Below are 23,667 nucleotides of genomic sequence, written 5' to 3'. Positions count from 1 at the left end.
AAGCGGCGGGAGACGCCACATGGGCAGTGATAACGAGGTTCTTTCCTTCTATGTCTCTATAATAAACTAAGGGAGTTACTGATTTTCTGTGATGTATTGTGTTACTGTATTACAGTGTGTAAACCACTCACAAGGTTAGTCTGCAGATTGTCACATCTTCTGGATGAGATACACTGATCCTGGGGCACAATGAATGTGGTTGGAGAGTGACCACATCTGGCTGCTCTTACATGCCCATTATTACCCATATACATTTTCATCAGAGTATCAGCTTGCATTGTTTTAATGGTCTAGCCACACAATGTCCAAAGTTAACATCAGTTGTCAGATGACTAGATTAAGACATGTAGGTGTGATGTCTGTATACTAGAAATGAACTGACTGACTTCTGTATGACTACAGTACAGAGTCTTATTTATGGGGGGCAATAGTTCTTATGGGGTGCATATCTGTCAGATCACTAGTGACTGTTCTCTTTCCTCACTGTCAGATTCATTGGCCCGCTGCCCCAAGTCGGCAGAAGGAATGTCTCATGGCTGGGAGAGGACGTGCAGTGAGTATACTAGTCTGCCCTTATTTATAATGCATGTTGTACACAAGTGCCCATTGCACACGCACACTGCTGCCTCACATTACTATGTGTAATTCTTTCTGATGTTTAGGTTTATGTTATTTAGGAGGCCAGTTGTATCCACTTTAAAGATCTATTAAAGTCCAAATAGGCTCTCAGTGTAAGTCCGATGAGTCTTGCTGCAATATATCTCATGGAAAAAACATGTCCAGGGCATCTGAGAAGTGATACTGTGCAGCGAGGAGCAATATAAATGTAGAGCACAAGATCATGGAATATAAAAGTAATGCATCTCTCTGCAACTTGATGGATAGTTTACTACATCACTGTGGGACATTTTGGGGCAGTGATCCAACCTCTCCCGCTGACTCTCTGGCCCTTTACTTCACTATTGATCAGTAAAAATTGGCCAAATGCAATGGAAGGGGTTTATTTAGCTAAAGTTGCCACTTGTGTCAAATAATGACGTACACAACTTGCCCTTATTTATTTATATGTTTTAAACACATTTTACACCTGACTTGACATAGCCCAACAAATTTGGTGGAAAAATTGCTTTAAAAATAAACACACCCAAACCATGATCTAAGGAAAAGTATAGAACTGTGGCCCGAGGGCCACATGCGGCCCGCCAAGCACTTCTGTCTGGCCCCGCCGACAACGCAGGCAGGCGTGCATTTATAATGAAGCTCCTGGGGAGCTCGGGCCAGGCCATGGAGCGCACTTCACTTTACCTATTGGAGGGCACCGCTCCCGATGTCTGTGCGACCTGCTCTGCCTCCGGCCCACTGTTTAAAAAGTTTGAGGACCCCTGGTATAGAACGTCTAGCAAGATGCTCAGACATACCGCGGCGTGCTCACTGTGTTAAATGTGCTGCATCTTCTGAATCTTATCTAGGTTTATATCTACATTTTGTAGAGGATTAGAAAATCTGCACCAGTAATTTTATATCTTTAGTCATTGTTTTTTTTTTATTACTTTGTATTCTGTCCTCTTCTTACCTCTCTTACCATATATATCCCATAGGATGAGTGCGCCAATTACCTCCGTGTCATTCAGCCACTGAACCGAACACATCTCTACGCCTGTGGGACTGGAGCTTATCAGCCTCAGTGCACCCTTATCTATCGGGGATGGAGGTCAGAGGTGAGAAATGGGACTAAAGTTCACTAAGGTGACTTCTCTGTTGGAGGAAGGTGATGTCACCCGTCTGCTAGCTCCATACATACAATCGATGCCTTCAGACTGAGTAGTTTTGAAGCAATTTTACTGGATCCTAGTGGCTGCCTCACAATAACTGCACTTTAGACTGTGTCCAGACTAGCATCATGTTTTTCTTGAAGGATGGATTTAATATGGTACCCACTGACTTATATGGGACTCCTTTATTGTGCAGAATCGTACACCAGACTACACAGTTCTGTCTGTCAGGGATGAAATGAACACAATCTGAATACCAATGTAAACAGAGTCTTACTCTTATACCTGTTTTATTTGCTTTGCTACTTTCAGAAGTTTCAGGCTTTGCTTTCAGTATAAGAATTGCAGCACCATCTAGTGATAAACAATGGTTACTGCAATGTAATGTAATGGAAAGATTCTGTACTTTGTGTCAGGTTTCTTTATACAACTACCAATTATTGAGGGATTTCATGAAAGATGAAACACTGTGTCTCTGGTCTGCTTCCATCTTGTCCATGTTGACTCTAATGTCTACAGAAATGACTGTTCTTCTCTGTCCTAGGACTATGTATTCCGTATCATTTCTGGTTCTCATGAATCTGGAAAAGGGAGGTGCCCCTATGATCCTAAGCAAGAAAACATGGCCACCATTATTGGTGAGGGTTTGCACTTTTTCTGCAGCTCTCTAAGTTTACACAACAGTTGGTATAACTTATATATTATTTTATACTACAGATGGGGTCCTGTATGCTGGGGTGCAAGTGGACTATATGGGGACAGACTCTGCCATTTTCCGCACAATGGGTCACAAACTTCCAATCCGAACAGAGCAGTACGACTCTCGCTGGCTGAATGGTAATATGTCAGTATTACAGACTTAACCCAAGAGCTGTGGTTACAAATGTGAGGGGGGTGTTGGTATTGCTGTTTTTAGAGAATGGTATTGCCTCAAGGAGATACCACCACGTGGATCTGTATAGAAGGATATGAATCCAGATGTTAAAAAGGAAATCTGTGCAAGTGCCACATACAATAGTGTATTCTGTTATATCTGCCAAGTTATACTTGCATTGTCTGAACTTTCCCTTATACACAATCCTATTCTTCTTTTACAGACCCCGTATTTGTGGGATCACTGGTGGTGTCTGAGAGCAGCTTCAAAGAGGACGACAAACTCTATATCTTATTCCGAGAAAGGAGTCTAGAGGGGGAGAGCGGCCCGGCTATGGTGTCAAGGATTGCACGGATTTGCTTGGTGAGGACTAAAGATAAAGATCTTTAGTTTGTGTTGGTGTATGCTACATACTGCAGATCAATGACCGTATCACTTATTGCAGAATGATGAAGGAGGAATGCGTTCACTGGTCGGAAAATGGACATCCTTCCTCAAGGCAAGACTTGTCTGCTCAGTTATTGGCCCAGATGGAGTGGAGACATCATTTGATCAGCTACGTAAGTTATATTCTCTTCTGTTACCCCACACTAGCAGGCAGGAATAGTATAACGTACATATATAGTACTGTGTATCTCCAGTGCATTACCAGAGGTTAGATTCCCAGAATATGCCCTTAGGTTTATTTGAAAACCAGATATTAATCTAGAGGTAGCTACCTTCTAAAGGGAGAGACTAGGAGCAAGTTCTTCTTTTCCACCAATTAATTCTTATTTGCATATTCCTTACCCAAAATTCTTAGCAGGGCATGTGTCTTCTCTCCCTAATGTGAGACATTACCCCTAGAGGCCACAGCAAATTACATGGAGCTTTGATACTGTTGCCTGCACTGCAGGTGGATAAGAGAACTATGGTGTAGGGATCCATTGGTCATAATATTATAGAAGATCCTATTCTCATAGTGTTACTGTTGATATATGTCCATTACCACAATCTTTCTCCATCTACCGTTGGCTAGACTTTATCATGAGGGGGAGCCTGGACAACCCCTTTGACAGCTTAGCACTGTTCCACTGTTTAATTGAAATGGCACTTTCTATTAGAACATGAAAAGGCATCCACTAGTTTAAGATAGTGGTACCGTAACCCCTATGGCTCACCCTCTCTACACCCGAATGCAAGTACAGACAGTGGCAGTGAGTGAATGGATGGACGTACAGGATGTGGTTAACTCTTTAGAGGACTCAGTTACTGTTGACTTTTGTCACTTGTCATCACCCTGCAGACCAATTGTAGGGGACGGAGCTTTATTATAGGAGCTAATGGCCTTGGTGCTTATTAGGCCATGTCTGTGGTGTAGGCTTATACAGTAGTGTGCCTCTCAGTTCTACACTGACAGACAATAATGCTATTTTATTTTATTTATTGATTCTTTTCAAGCACTGTCCCATATAGGAGGGAACCAGCAAACAGGAGAACATATCAACTCTTTGCAGATATTGTCCTTAGTCAGATTCCAACCTAGGACTCCACGCTGCACGGCAACAGTGCAGAAAAATGGTGTAATATAGACTTATCTTTAAGGGGTTAAAAAATTTTAAAGGAGAGAATTTCAGTTACTCCTCAATATAATCTGTTAAATATCTCAAAACCATGAGAAGTAGAATTTACACTGACTTGAGAAATGTCATTACTGTGGTGGTAAGGTAGGTTACTGTACACACTGACAGCAGGTTACTCCTACGAGCACTTCCCATCTGTTCCATGTACAGCCGAGGTGACATTGCTGTGTGGTCACAGATACAGATATTCTTCATTAGCGCTTTGCCGTATACGTGTTGTGCTCTATTCACAGAACTTTCTCCCATCACAGCCGCCAATTAAGCCGCCGAGACAGACAAAATACAGATTTGTACTCAGTTTACCTCCTCCTTGCTATTTTGCTAGCTCCATCACTTCTGCTCTTTAATTGGCTGCTCAGTGATGGAAAGACGCTGGTGTGAATTAGGCCTAAGGGCTCGGAGCTGTGGAGAGACAAATGAGTGACGAGAACAGCTAAACAAAGATGCTACATAATGGTCGTGATCTGAAGCGCCAAATGTTACCAGTCTGAGGTCTCGTGGTTATCATTAGCCACGTTACATCTCTGTTCAGATGGTGATCTCATTGGAAAGTATTTCTAAGATCTATTATTTTCCAGTCTTTTTGTCAGACCCCACTGAGTACGCTGTGCTTAACCTAGCTGACATTTATACAGCGGGAAGGGGGAGGGGAGCAGGGGCTTATTTCATCTTTTACAAATGTTACTCCATGAAATAGTAATGAACTCCCCATGACGACACTTGAATCACCACAGACTTGGAACAGCTTTCTAATGTGTGTCAATGGACGTGCTCTGTTAGTGGTGCAGCGTGGATTACTGAAGGCCGGCTCCTTAGTAAAGAGGAGGGGGGATTACCGAAATATAGTCTAGCACGTCTGCTGACCAATGTGCAGTTTTGTTCTTGGCTGCTTCTTTTAGTTTTTAGCCATATGCATGTAACATCTGTAGCAGGAGATATACAAGACTGAGCAAAAGTTTTAGGCAGGTGCAGAACAAATTCTTCACAGTAAGATTGCTTTCAGAAATAGAAGGGTTAATGGATTATTTTTTGACACTTAACAACATGAAAAAAGAAAAATTTAAATACTATCAATATATGGTGTGACCTTTGCCCTTTTCCTTCCATCAAATCTTCTCGGTACTTGCAGACAGTTTTTGAAGGAACTCAGCAGGAAGGCTGTTCCCACCATCTTGGAGAACTAAGCACAGACCTTTGGTGGATGTAGGCTTACTCCAATCCTTCTGTCTTCTCATGTCATCCCAAACTCCTCCTCCAAAGGGCAAAGGTTACACCAAATATTGATGGGTATTAGGTTTCAGTACAAATAAAGCCTATGGGATTATTCACGTGAATGATATCTCAAAAAATAGGACGTATCCTTTCTGTGACCATTTTTCACAGATCATTCATACACTCGTATATAAGTATTGACAGATTATGTGCAAGAATCCAAAACCCGCTGATATTTCATCTGTCTATTTCTATCTCTCCTTATATCTTGCTATAGGTGATATTTTCATCCAGCAAACTCAGGACAAGCAGAATCCCCTGATTTATGGGGTGTTCACCACATTAGGGTGAGCATAGCCATCTTTCATGTTGCTCTGTCTCTTCTTTCCTCTGTGTGTTTATTCCCCATTTATACTGTATGTCTTATATTGTTCTGCCCTGCATGAAGACCAGTTTGCACTAGGCCTGTACTGGTGTATAATCTGTCCTTGTTGGCATAGTACACGGCCGTCTTGTAACCCCAGTGTGTGACTAGTCACCCTGCCGTGTGTTTCCTAATGTATCTGTCTCTGTGCGTGTCTCTTAGTTCCGTGTTCCGGGGCTCTGCCGTCTGTGTGTTCTCTCTTGCTGACGTCCGTGCAGTGTTTAATGGGCCATTCGCACACAAGGAGGGACATGGGTACCAGATGACTGCATATACAGGGAAAACACCCTATCCCCGGCCTGGAGCGGTGAGATATGTTATGTCAATATGAGAGCCAAAGTGACACAATGATGTGATAATATGTGATCAAAGAGTTAACAGGGTGTTACTGGGATATTGAGGATAAAGGGGTTTTTTTTGTTTGTTTTTTTTAATCTATCCATAGCTTAGAAATCTGATCGGGGTTTCCAGTAGTTGGACCTAGTAATCACGAGCATAGGCTTCCTCTAATACTTTGTGTGAATTAAGCAGTAGTGTACATGTGTGAGCACTGCTCCATTTGCTTCTGTGGGATTGATGGAGTTCTTTGCACTGAAGTAAATCTAGTAGTGGCCACACATGCACACTACTGCTGCATTCACACAAAAGACTCAGGGACCCTCTTCTCATGACTTGGGGATCACAGTGTCCACAGTCCTTATCTCCTGTCTCTCTAAAGCTTGTCACTGACTGTAGGTGAACTTCACTTAGTGGCCAAAAGTCACGGGAAGGCATGTCCCTGTGCCGGTTGTGTTGGATATGACGCTCAAACAGTGTGACGCAATGTGTGCGGCCTATGGCGCTAGTGTCGCCAGGATATCTGAGCAGTCTGATACAGACAGGTGTCTCGTGAACATGCCAGCACATCGTGAGTTAAGTGACTTTGAACGTGGAATGATAATCGATGCATGGGGCATAGCATTCTGGAGATTACTCAGGAATTTGGGTTTCCGAGGTCAACAGTGGGTGGACCTGCAATATTGCAGAGACAACGTTGGCAGCCACGTAAACCGGCGTATCGGTCGACCACGAGTGTTCAATGAATGGACATCACATCCTCAGAGTCGTACGGGGCTCTCGACAGTCTATTGTGGGTGAAATCGCCGCTGATTTGAATGTGGGGTGCCATGACCTCATTTCCACCAGGACTGTATGCCGAGAACTGCACCGCATAGGCTTCAACAGTCGGCACCCGACCCGTGTCACTTTTCTGACGCCACAACACAGAGCTCGAGGACTGGCATGGGCCCGCGTCCATCGTCATTGGACCATGGAACAGTGGTATGGAGCCGATGGGCGTGTGAAAGTGTGGCATATGCCCCATGAAGCCATAGATCCTGCATGCCAACAGGGACGTGTCTAGGTGGGAGGTGGATCTGTCATGGTCTGGGCCGTGTTCACATGGTCATAATTGGGCCCCATTGTCTGGGTGCAGGGATCAATGACTGGTGCTTGAAACGTGCAACTTATAGCAAACCATAAGTCTGGTGTTGGAGTTCCCTGATGGGGATTCTGTGTACCAACAGGACAATGCAACATGTCATCGCTCGTTGGTGGCATGGGACTGGCTTAATGAACACACCAGTGACCTCACAACCCTCGATTGACCTGCTCGCTCGCCTGACCTCAATCCCATAGAGCATTTATGGGATGTTGTGGATACCAATGTCCGCTTCATGGACCCAGCGCCAACTACACAGGACCAATTGTGGGCTGCAGTGCAGACTACGTGGATCAATATCCCTCCAGAACTTCCAACACCTCGTGGAGTCCATGGCTCGTCGTCTTGCTGCAGTTATCAGGGCTTGCTGAGGGGCGACCCGCTATTAACAGCACATCCGGTACCTTCCCATGTCTTTTGGGCACTGAGTGTATTAGGAATACATGAGGGGACTAGGGCTTATACCCCGTAACTGTAACATTCAAGAAAACAGGGTTGAGTATCTTTAGACAATGTGTTACTATAGGTCTAGCTGTTACTTGCAGCCTACAGTAAATGTCCTCTGATTTTGTTATCTGAGAGAAGGACCACAGTTTTATGCTGTATGTTTCTAGTGGTCAGAGGTGTTTTTTTTTTTTTTTTTTTTTTTTTTATTATTATTATTATATAAAGTTCCAAATCCCTCCTTATGGACAGAGGTATATGGAAAAAATAGCCAGATACCTGCGTGCACCACTATGAGAACGTAGGGCGCTTTCTGCATATGGAGTTTAATGTATGTGACAGTAAGCTCCTTGGCTCCCTCTAGTGGTGGACAGGTTTTTGTATAACTGTACAGCAAACATTTAGAGCTCTGTGTAAGAAGACTAAAGCTCTAACCAATATAAAGATATATGTTGTTGCCATAGAATGTGATGTTAAAAAGTGGAGATTTACTTAAGATACAAACTCCACAACCAGACTAGTAGAACTATGGCATCTGTGATGGCCCACACTGGTCTGAACCCCCTGAGGCTTAGGGCACAGTATTCACAACCTAGAAAACTATGGCTGATGATGCGTCACCTGTAGTGCTGATCTCCCACCTAAGCTTAAAAGGGGTATTCCCACCTTATAAAGTGAAGATTTTTTTGGCACTTCGTGAGCAGTAGTGTATGTGGTCTCTGAGAACAGGGGCGTTCTGGCTGTAATTTAATACTGTGCCAATTGCTTAGTTTTACCTTAGTAGCGGTGCCACAGCTAAGTGTCCAGGAGTGCAGCAGGGAAACGTACAAGTGGACACATCACTAAATCAGAGATGAAGTCACTTCATTCTTAGATGTGAACTCACAGATCCCATCACCCCAGCCCCGCAGATAGATAGGTTAGTGTCACCAGAGCCCAGCACATCATCCAGCCAATAGATGGGTTAGGGTCACCAGAACCCAGCCCTGCACATAGCTCAGGGTTTCCTGAATCAAACAATGTTTTCCCCTTGTGAATTGCTGCAAGATATTGATGTTTTTGTTACTATGCAGATGAGTATTTGGAGCAATGAGGCCATCATCATTAATCCAAGGAGGTAACGGTCAACACACTTATTGCTCCAAAGAGCTCATTTGCATATTAAAAAGCATGATATCTCTGCAACAGAGGCAGCAATTCACAAGGGAAAATACTATTTCATTCAGGTGACCCTAAGCTATCTGTCTGTGGGGCTGGGGTGATATGCTGGGGACTGTAACCTATCTATCCTCGGGCAGGGCTGATGACAGACTGTAAGAGCTATTCCCATCTTCTTTTGTAGCATGTTCCCAGTACCCTCAAAGCCTAATTTACACTGGCCATTTTCACCATAGAAATGAATGCAAAGGGGGTACTTGAAAATCAATCCACCTTTTTCTTTACCTCTATGGGAAAGCAGCTCTCCCTGTGTTCTCTTGTGTCACCCTAATAATTCTGGGCTATGTTTATTATTGGGTCCTCTTTACTGTTGTTTGTTTGTTTTCTGTGCTCACGTGTCTCTATTGTATTTCATTGTGATGTATTTTGCAGTGTGCAGGTGGATTTTCTGTTACCGGCATCCACTCCAGTAAGCTTTTTGGGGAAGATGTGCTGAGATTTGTACGCACACACCCCCTCATGTATACCTCAGTGTACCCTGTGAACCGGAGGCCCCTTCTCCTGCTCTCTGATGCCTCATACACATATACTAGTATTGCTGTGGACACTGTGCCTGCTGCTGATGGGGAATACACAGTGCTGTTTTTGGGCACAGGTAAGTGAACCCTATCCCTTTGTAACCGTCTTCCAGGTGGTGTAATGGAGCGGTGCAGTTAATCATTTCGCTCCTATCTCTTCAGATCGTGGTACAGTGCAGAAGGTGATGATTCTGCCAAAAGGGCCTGAGGAGACTGAAGGGATCACACTAGAAGAAGTGGAAGTTTTCAAAGTAAGACCCAAAATATTGGGTATCATGGGTTGTCTCTAGAAAACAGGACAACACTCAGTGTGTGAAACATTGTTATATTGCTATTATGTTTTAAATGACATCTAGAACGAAGCATCTGCTCCTACTTAGAGACTGTCAGCAAGCAGGCCACTTCCTGCTCATAGATCTTACTGTAGCTTTTATTTTTACCTTGTGTGATCATTCTGGACATCTTAACCAAATCATCTTGAGGCAGGATGAGGAGTGATTGATGGACGGTATGCTTCTTACCACTTCCCCAGTCATTCAGATATGTCTGCTATGTGCCCAGGAGGGCTAACAAACCAAGGCTCTCTCCTCTAAAAGCAAAACAGGATTGCCACTCGCCACCCAGCAGCAATAACATCAGGATCACCCATACTTTCATCAGCAGGATTCCTACCAGCCCCCCTTGAAGGGGTTGGCCACTTTCAGACCAATATTGACAAACAAATGTACAATAAAAAGATATACAATTTTCCAATATACTTTCTGTATCAATTCCTCAGGTTTTCTAGATCTCTGCTCACTGTTATTCATTCTGTTACTTCTAGAGGATAAAACTCTGACCATGGTCATGTGATTTACGGTCCATGGTCATGTGATCAGCACAGGTGCTGCTCGTTATAGTCACATCACAGTAATCAGACATCTGTCTGGTAATCAGTTGTACACCTGTGTGCTCATCACATGACCATGGACCGTAAATCACATGACCATGGTCAGAGTGTTATCCTCTAGAAATAACAGAATGAATGACAGCAAGTCGAAATCTAGAAAACCGAGAGGAACTGATACAGAAAGTATATTGGAAAATTGTATATCTTTTTATTGTACATTTGTTTGTCAATATTGGTCTGAAAGTGGCCAACCCCTTTAAAATGTTATACCATGAGCTCACCTCCCACAGTTCTATATATGAGCCGCCATAGGTAGCTCCCCTGTATCTCTCTACTAATAGAAACGTATGGGGCACATACAGCCCTGTCCGTGTGTGGTGGCTGATCTGTGCTTTCTCTGCTCAGCAGGATTGGTCTTTATTCAGCCCTTGCTTACTGTCACATGCATAAGACATGTTTAGTAGTATGTGATCATAGACAAGGTCTCTTTAAGGATCTGTTTACTATGTACATTAAGCTAATTCATTCTCTCTTTGCCATGCACAGGTACCATCCACTATTAAAAACATCAAAATCTCTTCTAAGAGGGTAAGCAACTTACTGTCCTGTATCAAGTTAGGCACTTTTCTCTTACTTGCAAGAAGTTCATTTCTGACACACAACCTGCCACATGGCCATACCATGATCAGCTTAGCAGTAATAGTGACTAGCCAGGCTGTATCACCAATAATGTGGAACTAGGAAAATAACATGAACACAAGTGCCATTTGCTGTTTTTTCTTCATTGCAGCATCAGTTGTACGTCTCTTCAGATGTGGGGGTGACGCAGCTCTCTCTCCATCGTTGTGCGGTCTATGGGAAGACGTGTGCAGACTGCTGTCTCTCCAGGGACCCTTATTGTGCCTGGGACGGGAGTGCAAATGCTTGTGCACGTTACACCCCATCACCCGTGAGGTAAGCTTAGCAATACACTTGTCTGATGTTTGAATGGGGAATTTCTGTGATGGTAAATGATAGGCTACCACAAGGATACACCATCACTCACTGATCATGGAGGTGGGGTGGGGTCTGACTGCTGTGACTTTCACTCAATGAAGGGGCAGCAGCAATAATTTCAGGGTTCTTCTTATCTCCACCATTTTGAGGTGGATGAAGTTACAGAGACAACCAGATTCAACTGTTTCAGGGCCCAAAAATTTAAAGGCGTATGCTGTCCCCCAAGTGCATTTTTCATTCGGCCACTTTAAATAGCTGATTAGCAGGGGGCCCAGACAGCCTCCTGATCTCCAATAGATGAGTTATCCCATTCAATTAAAAATGCCTGTGCTATGCCAGTTCTGTAACTTTTATTCACTTCTATGAGGGTTGTGTGTGGCTGTTTCTCCAACACCAGACAGGAGCCGCAGCCTCGTGTGGCTGATATGACAAGACTATTTCACACAGCGCCACCTGCTGGACAGGGACCTACAATTCTGCTGAAGTGTTGTAGTGATATCCTAAATGATGAGAATCTCTCTTTCAGGTGCCTGTGATGTAAAGTTATTGCAGTGCTATATAGAATGGCACATCTGAAACTTATCCATAGAACAGGCTGGTGTTGGCCACTGATTACATTATAAAAACTGTAATGATGACATAACGATCCCCTTGTTATTCACAGGCGGAATCGGCGACAGGATGTTAAGCACGGTGACCCTATGCGCCAGTGCAGAGGCTATAACATGCAAGGTACGTTCTCTGTGTTAACATGAAGATTTGTCCCCAAAATTTCTTTGCCTTCATATTTTCTAAATCACTTCATGGAATCTGTCTATTATTTTTGATTTCCAGTGGATCGAGGGGTGTCAGAGAAATTGCAGATAGGGGTCGAAGGAGGAACAGTATTTCTTCAGTGTGATACAAACTCCCCCCTTGAGAGCATCACGTGGTTACTGCAGAGAGACGGGACCCAGCATCGAAAGGAGGTAAGAACATCAGTGCTCAGCTCCAGTATCTCTGCTGCTGAGGATAGATGTGTTAATCGTTGATTATGATGATAATCTGTTTTCTCTTAGTCCTAACAGCAGCACAGTGCAAGGTATTTCTGCCCCGTGTGCTGGTAGGACAGGCAGAATTTCTAATTAACATAAAATATGCATGACGCAACCCTATAAGGGGGCACAGAGACCTCCCCCCCTTGTGTTAGTACAAAAGTAAATCACAGAAAATTCTTAGTGAGGGAAGCTTGTGCTTACGTCCTACCAGCAGCACAATGCGGGGATGTAGTAAGTAATTGCCTTAGGGAGGGTTTCCTCGCCTTACTGAATCCAATACGGAACACCCAAAGGCAGTTGCCTCTGATCTACGAGAGTTTAACCTGTATTGTTTTACAAACATGAGGTGAGAAGACCAGAGACAGAGCCCGCATCTCAGTCCAGGACGTAGATACAGCCCTGGTGGAATGGGCTTTTAGAAATTCAGGGGGTGGTAAACCCTGAGCTGAAAAGGAGATTCTGATGGCCTCCTTGACCCATCTAGAAATGGTAGGCTTCGAGGCTTTCAGACCCCTGAGCCTACCATACATATTAATAAGGAGGTTTTCCGATCTCCTGAAGGAGCACGGGCTATATAAGTGTGAAGGCACCTTAACATATCTAAAGAATGGAGCTTCTCTTCCTCCACAGAGGAAGGAGATGGAAAGAAAACCAGCAAGGAAACCAACTGGTTGATGTTAGTGGAAGATGGTACCTTGGGATTAAACCCCAGAAGAAATCTGAGTTGAACTCTGTCCTCGAAGATATATAGGGCTCTTCAGAAGAAAAGGCCTGAAGCGCACTCACCCTCTTAGCAGAGGTGATTTCCAAGGGAAAAGTGGTCTTAAACGTCAAAAATTTCAGATCCACCTCCTGCAATGGGTCAAAGGGAAAAAGCTTAGATCCACCTCCTCCAATGGCTCAAACCACAAAGAGCAGAAAGGACAGAGGCCAGATCCCACAGTGGAACCTGGGTAGAACACATCGGTCTAAGTCTCACGGCCCCTTTAAGAAAATTACTCACTAGGGAGAGTTGAGACAAACATCTCTCCAAACAGGCGGACAAAGCAGCAACCTGCACTTTAAGAGTGGTCAGAGAAAAGCCCTTATCCAAACCGCCCTGAAAGAAAGGTTGAGCTTCCTCAGATCTTAGCACTTCTGAGCTCCTTGAGAAACCAGATTCTGGGTTGTGGGAAGCCTCCAATAAGTCCTTTGACACATGAGCTGGGCAAACCAAGACCTCTTTGGCCAGAATGGAATAATGGCTATCACAGAGAATTGGTCTTGTCTGACTTTCATCAATACCCTTGGTATCATGGAAAGAGGAGGGAAGATGTATGCCAGTCTGAACCTCCAAGGAATGGACAGGGCATCCACTGTCAAGGTATTGTCCTCCTGGTAAAGTGAGCAGAACATCTCCACCTTGGCGTTGAGTCTGATTGCCATGAGGTCCACTTCTGGGAGACCCCACTTAAGGGTGATCTGTTGGAAAAACCTCTGGATTGAGGGACCATTCGACTGATTCGCTACTATGTTCAGAGAGCCCTTGATGTGAACTGTGGATAGGTGGGACAGGTTCTTTTCTGCCCACAAGAAAATCAAGTTCACCTCTTTGAGGAGAGATAGGGAACTGGTTCCTCCTTGTTTGTTCATATGTTTTCCCGAAAGTAGGTCACTACCCGAAAGTAAGGCATGTTTTTTTTTTTCCGTAGCATTGCCTAATATAAGGCACCCCCGAAAATAAGGCGTGCCAAAAAAAATCAGGCTGCCTCTGCTGTGGAATCCGCTGTTCACTCTCCCAGCTCATCCAAGAGGCAGAGGCAGCAGCCGGCTTTCCTGTGCACACGGAACACAGTGCACAGCATCCAGCCGGCTGCAATGCCAATGAAGTGAGGCTCTCCGGCGTAACCACTGGAAGCCTCACTAAGCCCCGCCCATCACTTCCGGTGCTGGGATGAACAGCAGCACCAGCGCTGCTACGAAGATGGGGAAAATAAGTAGCATACCTCCCCCCACACATACACACACTACCTACAACCGGCAGTCATGCCGGCACTCCACTAAGGAAGTGCTGGTTGTCATGAGACGTCTCCTGAAAATAAGACAGGTCCTATATTTAGGATGACAGTTTAATATAAGACACTGTCTTATTTTCGAGGAAACACGGTACATGACCCTACCGGGAGAGAGACCGATTCCAAGACCTCAGAATCTCGGACTGGAAGTTGTATATGCTATAAAGCCCATGGGACCGCCATGGCCGAGGATGACATTAGGCCCAGGACTCTCATTGCAGTCCTGATAGATACCCAGCGGGTCTTGAACAGATATCGAGTGGCTACCATTATCCTTCCTTTCTTGGAAGGGTTAAGGAGATCTGCATTCGGTCTGAATCTAGGAGGAATCCTAGAAACTTCTTCTGGGTAGGCACTACCTCTGACTTCTCCCAATTTATCAGCCGTCCCAGATGTTGAAGTAAGGAGATGGCTAACTGAAGGTGCTGGAGAAGATCTGATACTGACTGAGCTTTTATAAGCCATTTGTCAAGATAGGGAACGACAACCAGGCCTTGTAACCTGAGGGCGGCAGTGACTGTAGCCACCACCTTGGCGAAAGTGTGTGGGGATTGAAGAAATGCCGAATAGAAGAGCGGTAAACTAAGAATACTCCCTGTGACCGGAAATTATTACAGCAATCCTGAGAAACTTTCTGTGAGGCCGGTAAATAACCACATGCAAATAGGCATCCTTTAAATCCAAGATGACGAGGACCTCGCCTTGTTGGAGAAAGGATGTTACAGACTTTATGGATTCAGTTTGAAATAATACTTTTCCTTTATGAACTGGTTTAGGTATCTTAGGTCTATAATCATCCTCCAGTCCCCTGATGGTTTTGGCACCAGGAAGACTGAAGAATAAACCTCCATATCTTGTTTCAGAAGGGTAATCCTTTCCAGGGCCTCCTTTTTTATGTAGTCCAGAATGGTACGGGTCACAGTAAAGCGATCCCGAGGAAGATGGCAGAATTCAATGTCATATACCCTCTCCACCACCTGCAAGACTCAAGGATCTTGAATGTTTGTTTTTCTTCCAAACAAAGAAAATGGGAGAGGCGACTTCCCCAACAAGAAAATCGGTCACAGGAAGCAACCGCCTGTCAAAAACTGGGCATTTTTTTCTGTTTTCTTCTTTGGGAATCTACACCCAAAACCTCTGGAATGGAATCTAAGGTGCCTTTAACATTGGGATCTAGACTGGGTCTGATAGCCATGACCCCGAGCAGAAGGTCTACATCTAGCCCTAAAGGACTCTGGTAAATCTTTACCCTTTCTGTCAGCCCTTCCATCAAATCATCAAGGCCTCTACCAAACCCCTTCCGTGGTTCAAAGGGAAGAGAACACAAGGCAAACTTCGAGGCGTTGGATTTTGCAGCCAGCCTAACCTGTTGCTGGGATGCCTCAACTAATTAGTCGGCTGCCAGAAAGATGGAACTCAGGGAGGACAGCGGATCATCTCTGGACACTTCAGAGTAGAGGGCTCCCCACTGGGGACGCCCATGACACAAACGGCAACAGGACCACTCATAACCTACAGATTTAAGAGGGAACAGCTGAGGGATCAAATAATGGAGGAAACTGTCAAAAATGATAGAACCTCAGACGGGCTCACATCAGGAAGCGGCATGTTGCAATCTGCATAAGACAAATGCTTACGCTTAAAGCTCGATTTATCCTCCTAAAATCGCCATCAGCGCCTGAAGTAGACGACAACACCTATGGAAAACCCAGTTTTTAGCAAATGCGTGGCTGAATATTAAAGACCTTGAAGAAGTACCTTAATGAAACGCTGACAAGACACAGTGCTAGTAGTAGTAGCAGCAGCAGCACTGGTAATGCAGACAACTTGTCAAATGCTCAAGCCCAACCTTGAAAAGGCCAAGTAAGGCACAGGGAGGAGGAAGAGGCAGGCTTTTATTCAAACCGCATCCAAACTAAAGAATCCCTTCAAAACCTGTGTAAAACTGCCATAAGCAAACAGCCACATCGCACCTCCCCCTCCCAAACACACAAGGGGCTTAAGGCCCCAGAAATAAAATCAAGCCTAAAAAAACTATTTTTGCGGCTGCACGATTCGCGCTACCGGAAGAATGCCGCTGAAAGTCGGCCTCGCTACCATACTTCGGCTTCCCCAGAACCCACTAGAAAGATTCTGGGTCTAGAGGGAGCCAAGCGCTTGCCTCCGATCAACTGAAAAGAATTGCAGACACTCCCCCTCGGGGAAGCGCCGCAGCAGACCTCTCGCAAGTGAGTGGGAGAGATTATACTGCCAGGAGACCACGCACCTGATGGCATCCACGCGAATACTGGCACCTAAAGGGCAGCCCACCACCGAAACAGAAGCAGTGTGAAGAGGACCAGACCCCCGGACCAGAACACTAGAAAAAAGGTAGGATTAAGGGCAGCTGGGCCACAAGTCCCACTGCCCACCTAAGCACATTTCTCTTTTCCTTCTAGGAAAGAAAGAAAAGAAGGGAAAAGAAGAGAAGAAGGAAGAAAAGACAAGAGACTGAAAAAACAGCCCATAAGGTAAGAAAAATTGTATAGGAGGGCAAACAGACCTCCACCACCTGTCCCACCATCACAGGACAGAAGAAACCACAAAGGGGGGAGGTCTCAGTGACCTCTTATAGGGTTGTGTCATGCATATTGTATGTTCATTAAAACTTCTGCCTGTCCTACCAGCACACGGGCAGAAATACCCCGCATTGTGCTGTACGATGTAAGGGAAACAAATCTTACAGCAGCCATTATGCCAGCCCCTAAAGTAATAGCTTCCTGATCAACCACCTGGGAAGAAACTGCAGCGGCAAAATCCTATTTCCTATCTACATTTGCACTTTTAGCTGATGCTCAGCAACCACCATTGTTAGGCTGTTATACTAGTAACAGATTCATGGCGTCATCCTGCTGAGATCAGCTGTCAGTGCGGGACTAGCTCATACACATCACAGTACAGTTCTATGGGGGAAGTAGTGTGTACAGGTAGGGGCCAGAATGGCGGGTGCAGCTCTAGGGCATAACTAAGCAGAAGGCGATTCATAGATGATATTATTCTGGAGCGGACCAGCTTCCTATTATGTTCTGCTGCAGTACATTATGGTACGATGAACGTGCTAGTGGGATTATACACCTTGAGCAATATGTAGACTAAGAACCTGATATTATTTCTTGTACGTTTTACTGAAAAGCACTGATTAATGTAGAATACTGGATGTGCAGGCCTTAGCTTATTAAAGTTTGTCATTTATCCATCGAGATATCTGCCATGTCAAGGAGACTGTCCCATCAGGTAGGGAGTATCTCTACCTATAGTCAGGGGCTGTCAGATCATCCCAACACTTTCTCATCAGTGATTGACAGCTATCTCTGTATGTACAGTCATGGGGGCGGTCCTATTAGTGATGGCCACTCTTTCTGTAGGCAGTCATGGAGGAGAGGCCATCAATGACTAATAAATAATGGACGTGATCTGACAACCTCCCCTCTGACCTGGTCACCTGACCATGGTGCCAAGCTGATGAGGAGATTATATAAAGGACAAATGACAGGATCCCGCAGACCTATCACATTATTAAATATTAATCTGCTACCACAGCAGTCTGCTTTCCCTGGGATCTGGCGTGCAGGAGCGCCTTATTCATGAAGTGTATGCCTTTTAGACTCAAGACCCATGTTGCTGGAAAAAACTCTTTGAAAATCACAGAATGTCCCTTATACTAGTGGAAACGCTGTAGGTATAATAAGGAAAGAAAATCTGCTGCAGATAGCACAATGTGTTTCCACTGTGCCCTGACAATATCTTTTTGTATGCCAGCAGCCAGTACACCAGGGGATTCCAGCTTAATGCTTACTAGTATACAGAAACACAGAACCTTGGCCTTCTATCACTTAGGATCAGAACAACAGACTGAGCACTAATATGATGCAGGCAGAAGGAGCACATTGTATCTGCTTGTAAGGATGGAGGCCGCCTTCAGTCTTGTTTTTTTTTAAAGTGGTTGTCCAGGAGAAGTTGGACTTGCCAAGGAAAGGTGGGGAGAAGAAAAAAAAAATTTTTTTTCTTTCACACTAGCCCATCTCCAATGTCTCCTGCCAGAAGTTCTTGCTGCAGGTGACCGCCAAGACTAAGCAGCAGCTTGAGGAAAGAAACCAATGACGATGGTTCCTTTTAACTTTGTTGCTGTGATCCGCCATAGGATCAGAACAGACTGAAATTAAAGGGGTTATTTACTTCATCCTGGGGATGCAGATGATGTACCCTGTGAGGTCATGTGATCTGAGGCATCATCGCTCCACCCGCTCCCTCTCAGGTAATTTAATACCTGTGCTATGGGGGCTGTGATTACTATAGTCAGTCAATCCCAATAACACAGGTAACCTGTGAGATTGGGGTAGAGCAACCCAATGACATTGCCAGGATCGCCAGGACATTTGTCAGCTGGTGTAGAGTTGAACGGCGGATAGCCATGTTATCTCCCACTAGGCCCTGCCCTAGCAGCTTTTTCAGAAGAGATGTGACAAAAGTTCCAACATTTATGGCATATCCACAGGGAATAGGCAGTGTTTTTTTGTGTTTGCTGGGGTTCCTAGGGGACAAACCCCCACTGACCTAACAGTAATTGTACATCCCCTGTGGAGGAGGAAGAGAAAGGGGTGTAGCATTAACCCCAGTTGTTTTACAGCATAGCCATACCTCTGGCCATGGAGTCAAAAGGCAATTTTCCCACAGCAGCAGCAGCAGCATGGCCCCATTCAAGCTAAACAGGTTGCAGCTTTCCGCCAGCACTGCATTCCCCTCATTCTCAGGATTGGTGAGGGTCTCGGAGGTCAGACCTCCCAGAAATCAGTGATGGCATACCCGGACTATTAACTGGCTGCTGCATCTGTCTGTACGTACCAACAGCTGTCACCTATAGGAGGGGGACATAGGACAGACTGGTAGCTATGAGCACAAGCTGTTCTACAGTCAGCTCAGTATTTGTGCTGTCGCCATTGTATTATATACAAGGCCATACCTGATGCAGTGTATACGGTATAAGGAAGCTCTCATGGTACTAGATGTATTATACTCAAGCTGTCTTCTTTTTACCTTCTGTCCCATGTATATAATGTGATGTTTACATTACTCCTGTTCATTCCAATGGCAGTCAGTAGCAGATTCTATCCTTTAGTTCAAGTCAAAGAGCAACAGCCCCATCTTCAGTAGGATTCCAAAGCCCATTGAAATTAATAGAAAGCAGGGGAAGAAGGAACCACAACAGCTTATTCCTGCCTCTCACTCATGTTAGGGGGCTTTGCAAGGCAGTCATGATGCAAAGAATCCGTGAGGGGTGGGTAGAGAATCTGCATGTAAAGGCCTCTTAGCATGTATTTTGTAGGCACCATACAGCAACAACTGGCTGTAACTACACATGGCTGTATATGGGAGCCAAACACTTCAGTAATAATCTGTTTACTTACCAGGTGCGTCTTCACGCCATGGAAGGAGGCGCCATTCTACGCTCTGTACAAATAAATGACGCGGGCCTCTACACCTGTCTGGGCACAGAAAATGGCTTCCGCCGTGCACGTGGCAAAATAAGACTAAGTGTTCTACCCCGTGAAATGCTGGAAAAACTGAGCGCTGCCCCTACTATGCTTCCACTACAAGCACAATGTCCACCGACCCGCAGCCGGCAGAAATCAAGAACACAAATGGAGAGGAACTGAAGCAGTTACTGTATGGACAACCCCTCCAGAGCGAGCTGGCCAACACAGATCCAGACCCACTTTTTCAACATGAGACTCCAACTACTGCGAGACTGTGGGGGTAGCACCTACCCAGCCACGTAGCAGCCATGCTGGCTAGGGAGCAGATGAGTATTGGTTTGTGTAGGGTGAGAGGTGTTAGTGGTAGTCAGACATTCCAGAGCGATACTTTGTATAGAGACGTGTGTGCGTGCGGATGTAGTGAGTGTACGTATTCCTATTTATCACAGACACTGGATGACAGATTTCTTGTTTTAACCTGTGAGCAGCTGCCACCTTGTGTACCATCCTCGGCCTCTAGGGCTCTCCCCCTCCATGTATCAGATTTCCTGCACAAGAGACTGAGTTGCACCACATTGAACTGGACAGATGCCAGGCGACTGCTGGCCCTCCTGTAACTAGCAATATCAGAGTCACAAACTGAAGGCCGAAATTAAAGCTATTTTGTATCTGTTCCTTGTTATTGTATTTTCAGTGTACCCAGGAGCGCCCCCTCCAGGTCTGTCTCACATTTTATATATTTGTTATTTTGTGCCAATATCTTGGCTGTATAGGTTTCACTTTTAAGGGTGGGAAGACGAAAGAAGGTTAAACCATTTAGAATAGGACTGGAAAGTGGTGGAAAATGTTCTGGCAATGAATCCATGTCGGCCGCCTGTTATATAGATTAGAGACTGTATTCACACACGATCATTGTGCAGGCTGCATTTCCTGTGCCTGAAACAATGCGCTGTAGCGAGTAGCCTGACTGCCATACTAACCTGACCACATGGGTGCGCCCTGCATCAGAACCCCAAATATAAAGGAATAGTACAAGTGAACAGAAATATTTGCTTCCTACCAGGCTCAGTTATGTTTTACATTAGGGGAGGGGGGAGGAGGCAGACTATTAGCTACAACTGCTACACTGGCTATGACAGCGCTTTGTTCACTGTTGTATCTTCAAGGTAAGACTCAACTCAGTGCAGATAATAAGTCATATTACAAAGTTTCTTATATTCAGTAATGCAAAATGTTTTTACCATTAGAGGTACACGTTACATTCTGCTAGATGAGACTGATGTGCGAATATGACCTTACTGATTACATGAAACCAAATCCTGCTCCGTCTTCAGTATGACAATAGTAAGCTTCTATACTGAGGCCAGATGCCTGCAGCATGTGCAGAAAGACAATAACTGAGTGTCTTTTTTTTGTTTTAAAAAAACAGACCTCCAACAATAATGTGAACATGCCCCAAGCAGTCTTATTGACTCTCCTAGTCAGCACACCAGATGGCTGAGGCTCTGTTCACATTCAAGGTTCCATCAGGATTTTTTCTCTATTTAAAGGGCAAGTTCACACAGGGTTTTTTGGTCAGGATTTTGAGGTCGTATCCGCCATTGAAATCAATGGGAACCGGTCAGTTCTTTTTTCTGGGAGCCGGAACAAAACAATAAGAAGCGACCTGCTCATTCTTTCAGGCAGATTCGCCATCGTGACATTGGCCTGAAGACATTCTCTCCCGCCTCGGTCCATTCATTTGGGTCTAATCCTGAGCGGAGTACGCGACCGAAGACCATTGTGATGCACCCGCATCCACTCGCAGCTACCCATATTTTGGTCCAGAAACTGAGGCGGCCTCCACTTCAGGTTCCGGACCAAAAAACCCAATGTGAACTTACCCTCAAATGGATATATACCAGTAAATAAACAAAAAAACAAACCTGTAGCATTAGATAGGATCCATCATCACATTATGACTTTAGTTATAAACTGGTGCCACAACACAGGTGTGAACTAAACCTTACATGGTCATCCACTTCATATCTGCACATACAATATAAGTCTATACTAACTAAACAGTCAAAAGCTCCATATCCCTATACAGTAAAGCTCCCTCTAGTTCAGGGATAGGGAACGTACGGCTCTCCAGCTGTTGCAAAACTACAACTCCCAGCGTGCATACTGGCTCTGCTGTTCTTGGAGCTCCCAAGGACGTGAATGGAGCATGATGGGAGTTGTAGTTTCACAGCAGCTGGGGAGCCGAAGGTTCCCTACCCAGTGCCGCACCTCCCATGAGGCGACCTGAAGCGACCGCTTCAGGCGGCGCTATGCCAGGGCCACGGGGAGGGCGGCATTTTTGCTGACCTAAGCCAGTCCAGGACAAGCTGTCCTGGACTGGCTTAGGGTCACCGTCACTGAGCGGTGGATTGGGGAGGTCGCTGGAGCAGCGCTGCTCCAGCGGCCGCCCCTCATGCTCAGGCAGAGAGCAGGTCCTCTCCGTTCCTGCTAAAGACGATCGCTCCGCCCCACCCCCTCCGCTCGTCCCCTCCTCCGGGGGTGGGGGGGGCGGCTTTCTGACGTCCGCTTCAGGCAGCAGAAAGCCATGGTTCACCCCTGTCCCTACCCCTGCTCTAGTTTCTGCTGCAGGAAGCATATTCTATAGTAAAGCCAATTTGTCGCCTACTTCATTCTGCGAAAGAATACACAGGGTATAGGGAATAAATTAACAAACTGTTAGGAGAGTCCCTATTAAAATGTAACTTTTGTTTCTTGTTAAAAAACGAAAGATCCCTACAAAATTACTAACTATGCTGGACATATGTTTTCATGTATAGGAGTTCCTTATAGGGTTAAGAGGTTAAATTGACCGTGGTGTTCAACCCTCACTTAAAACTTGTGAATTCACCATTTTCACTACATTCATGCAAAACCCTATACTTAAATCAGGTAACCCTTTTCATGTCCCCAGCACACTAATACCGTAACACTATGTCGTTTAGACAAGATTACATAATATATTATGACGGGACCATGAGGGTTGGCCCCGATATCGGTAGATCTCTTAAGTAACGGGGCCAACCCTCATGGTCCCGTGAACTACGGTTTTTACCGCACATCTATCGTGCGATTACGCTATATCAATGTACCTCCTGATGAACAGTTAGGGAAACGCGTCGAGGCATGTGTATCTTAGGATATATCGGGTGAGGGTATAGTATGTAGCAGCCTGGTCCTTTAGGATCGACAGGACTAGGAACAACAGCAATACAACTGGGACATTACTCACCACAATTGTTGCATTTATAATATTGTCTAAACGACATAGTGTTACGGTATTAGTGTGCTCGGGACATGAAAAGGGTTACCTGATTTAAGTATAGGGTTTTGCATGAATGTAGTGAAAGTGGTGAATTCACAAGTTTTAAGTGAGGGTTGAACACCACGGTCAATTTAACCTCTTAACCCTATAAGGAACTCCTATACATGAAAACATGTGTCCAGTATAGTTAGTAATTTTGTAGGGATCTTCGTTTTTTAACAAGAAACAATAAGAGTTACATTTTAATAGGGACTCTCCTAAAAGTTTGCTACTTCATTCTGCCCTGCGAGGTGACTAAATAAAGAGGTTT

The 23,667-nt window shown here is 45.0% G+C and overlaps 1 protein-coding gene across 1 annotated transcript; it reads left to right on the top strand.

Moving 5' to 3' along the window:
* Window positions 1–468: 468 nt before the first annotated feature.
* On the top strand, window positions 469–20,735 carry LOC142187955 (semaphorin-3F-like). The gene is made up of 15 exons (XM_075261758.1): window positions 469–553; window positions 1,599–1,718; window positions 2,317–2,410; window positions 2,490–2,609; window positions 2,870–3,009; window positions 3,092–3,206; window positions 5,758–5,827; window positions 6,067–6,211; window positions 9,419–9,641; window positions 9,727–9,815; window positions 11,000–11,041; window positions 11,244–11,407; window positions 12,114–12,181; window positions 12,284–12,417; window positions 19,988–20,735. The coding sequence occupies exons 1-15, from the start codon at window positions 533–535 to the stop codon at window positions 20,231–20,233; spliced, it is 1,791 nt and encodes a 596-aa protein (XP_075117859.1). The 5' UTR covers window positions 469–532; the 3' UTR covers window positions 20,234–20,735.
* The last annotated feature ends 2,932 nt before the right edge of the window (window positions 20,736–23,667 follow it).

The sequence above is a fragment of the Leptodactylus fuscus genome, unplaced genomic scaffold (genome assembly GCF_031893055.1).
Source record: "Leptodactylus fuscus isolate aLepFus1 unplaced genomic scaffold, aLepFus1.hap2 HAP2_SCAFFOLD_346, whole genome shotgun sequence".
NCBI lineage: Eukaryota > Metazoa > Chordata > Amphibia > Anura > Leptodactylidae > Leptodactylus > Leptodactylus fuscus.
Note: the sequence above shows the minus strand (reverse complement) of the source record. Positions and strands in the feature narration are given on the sequence as shown.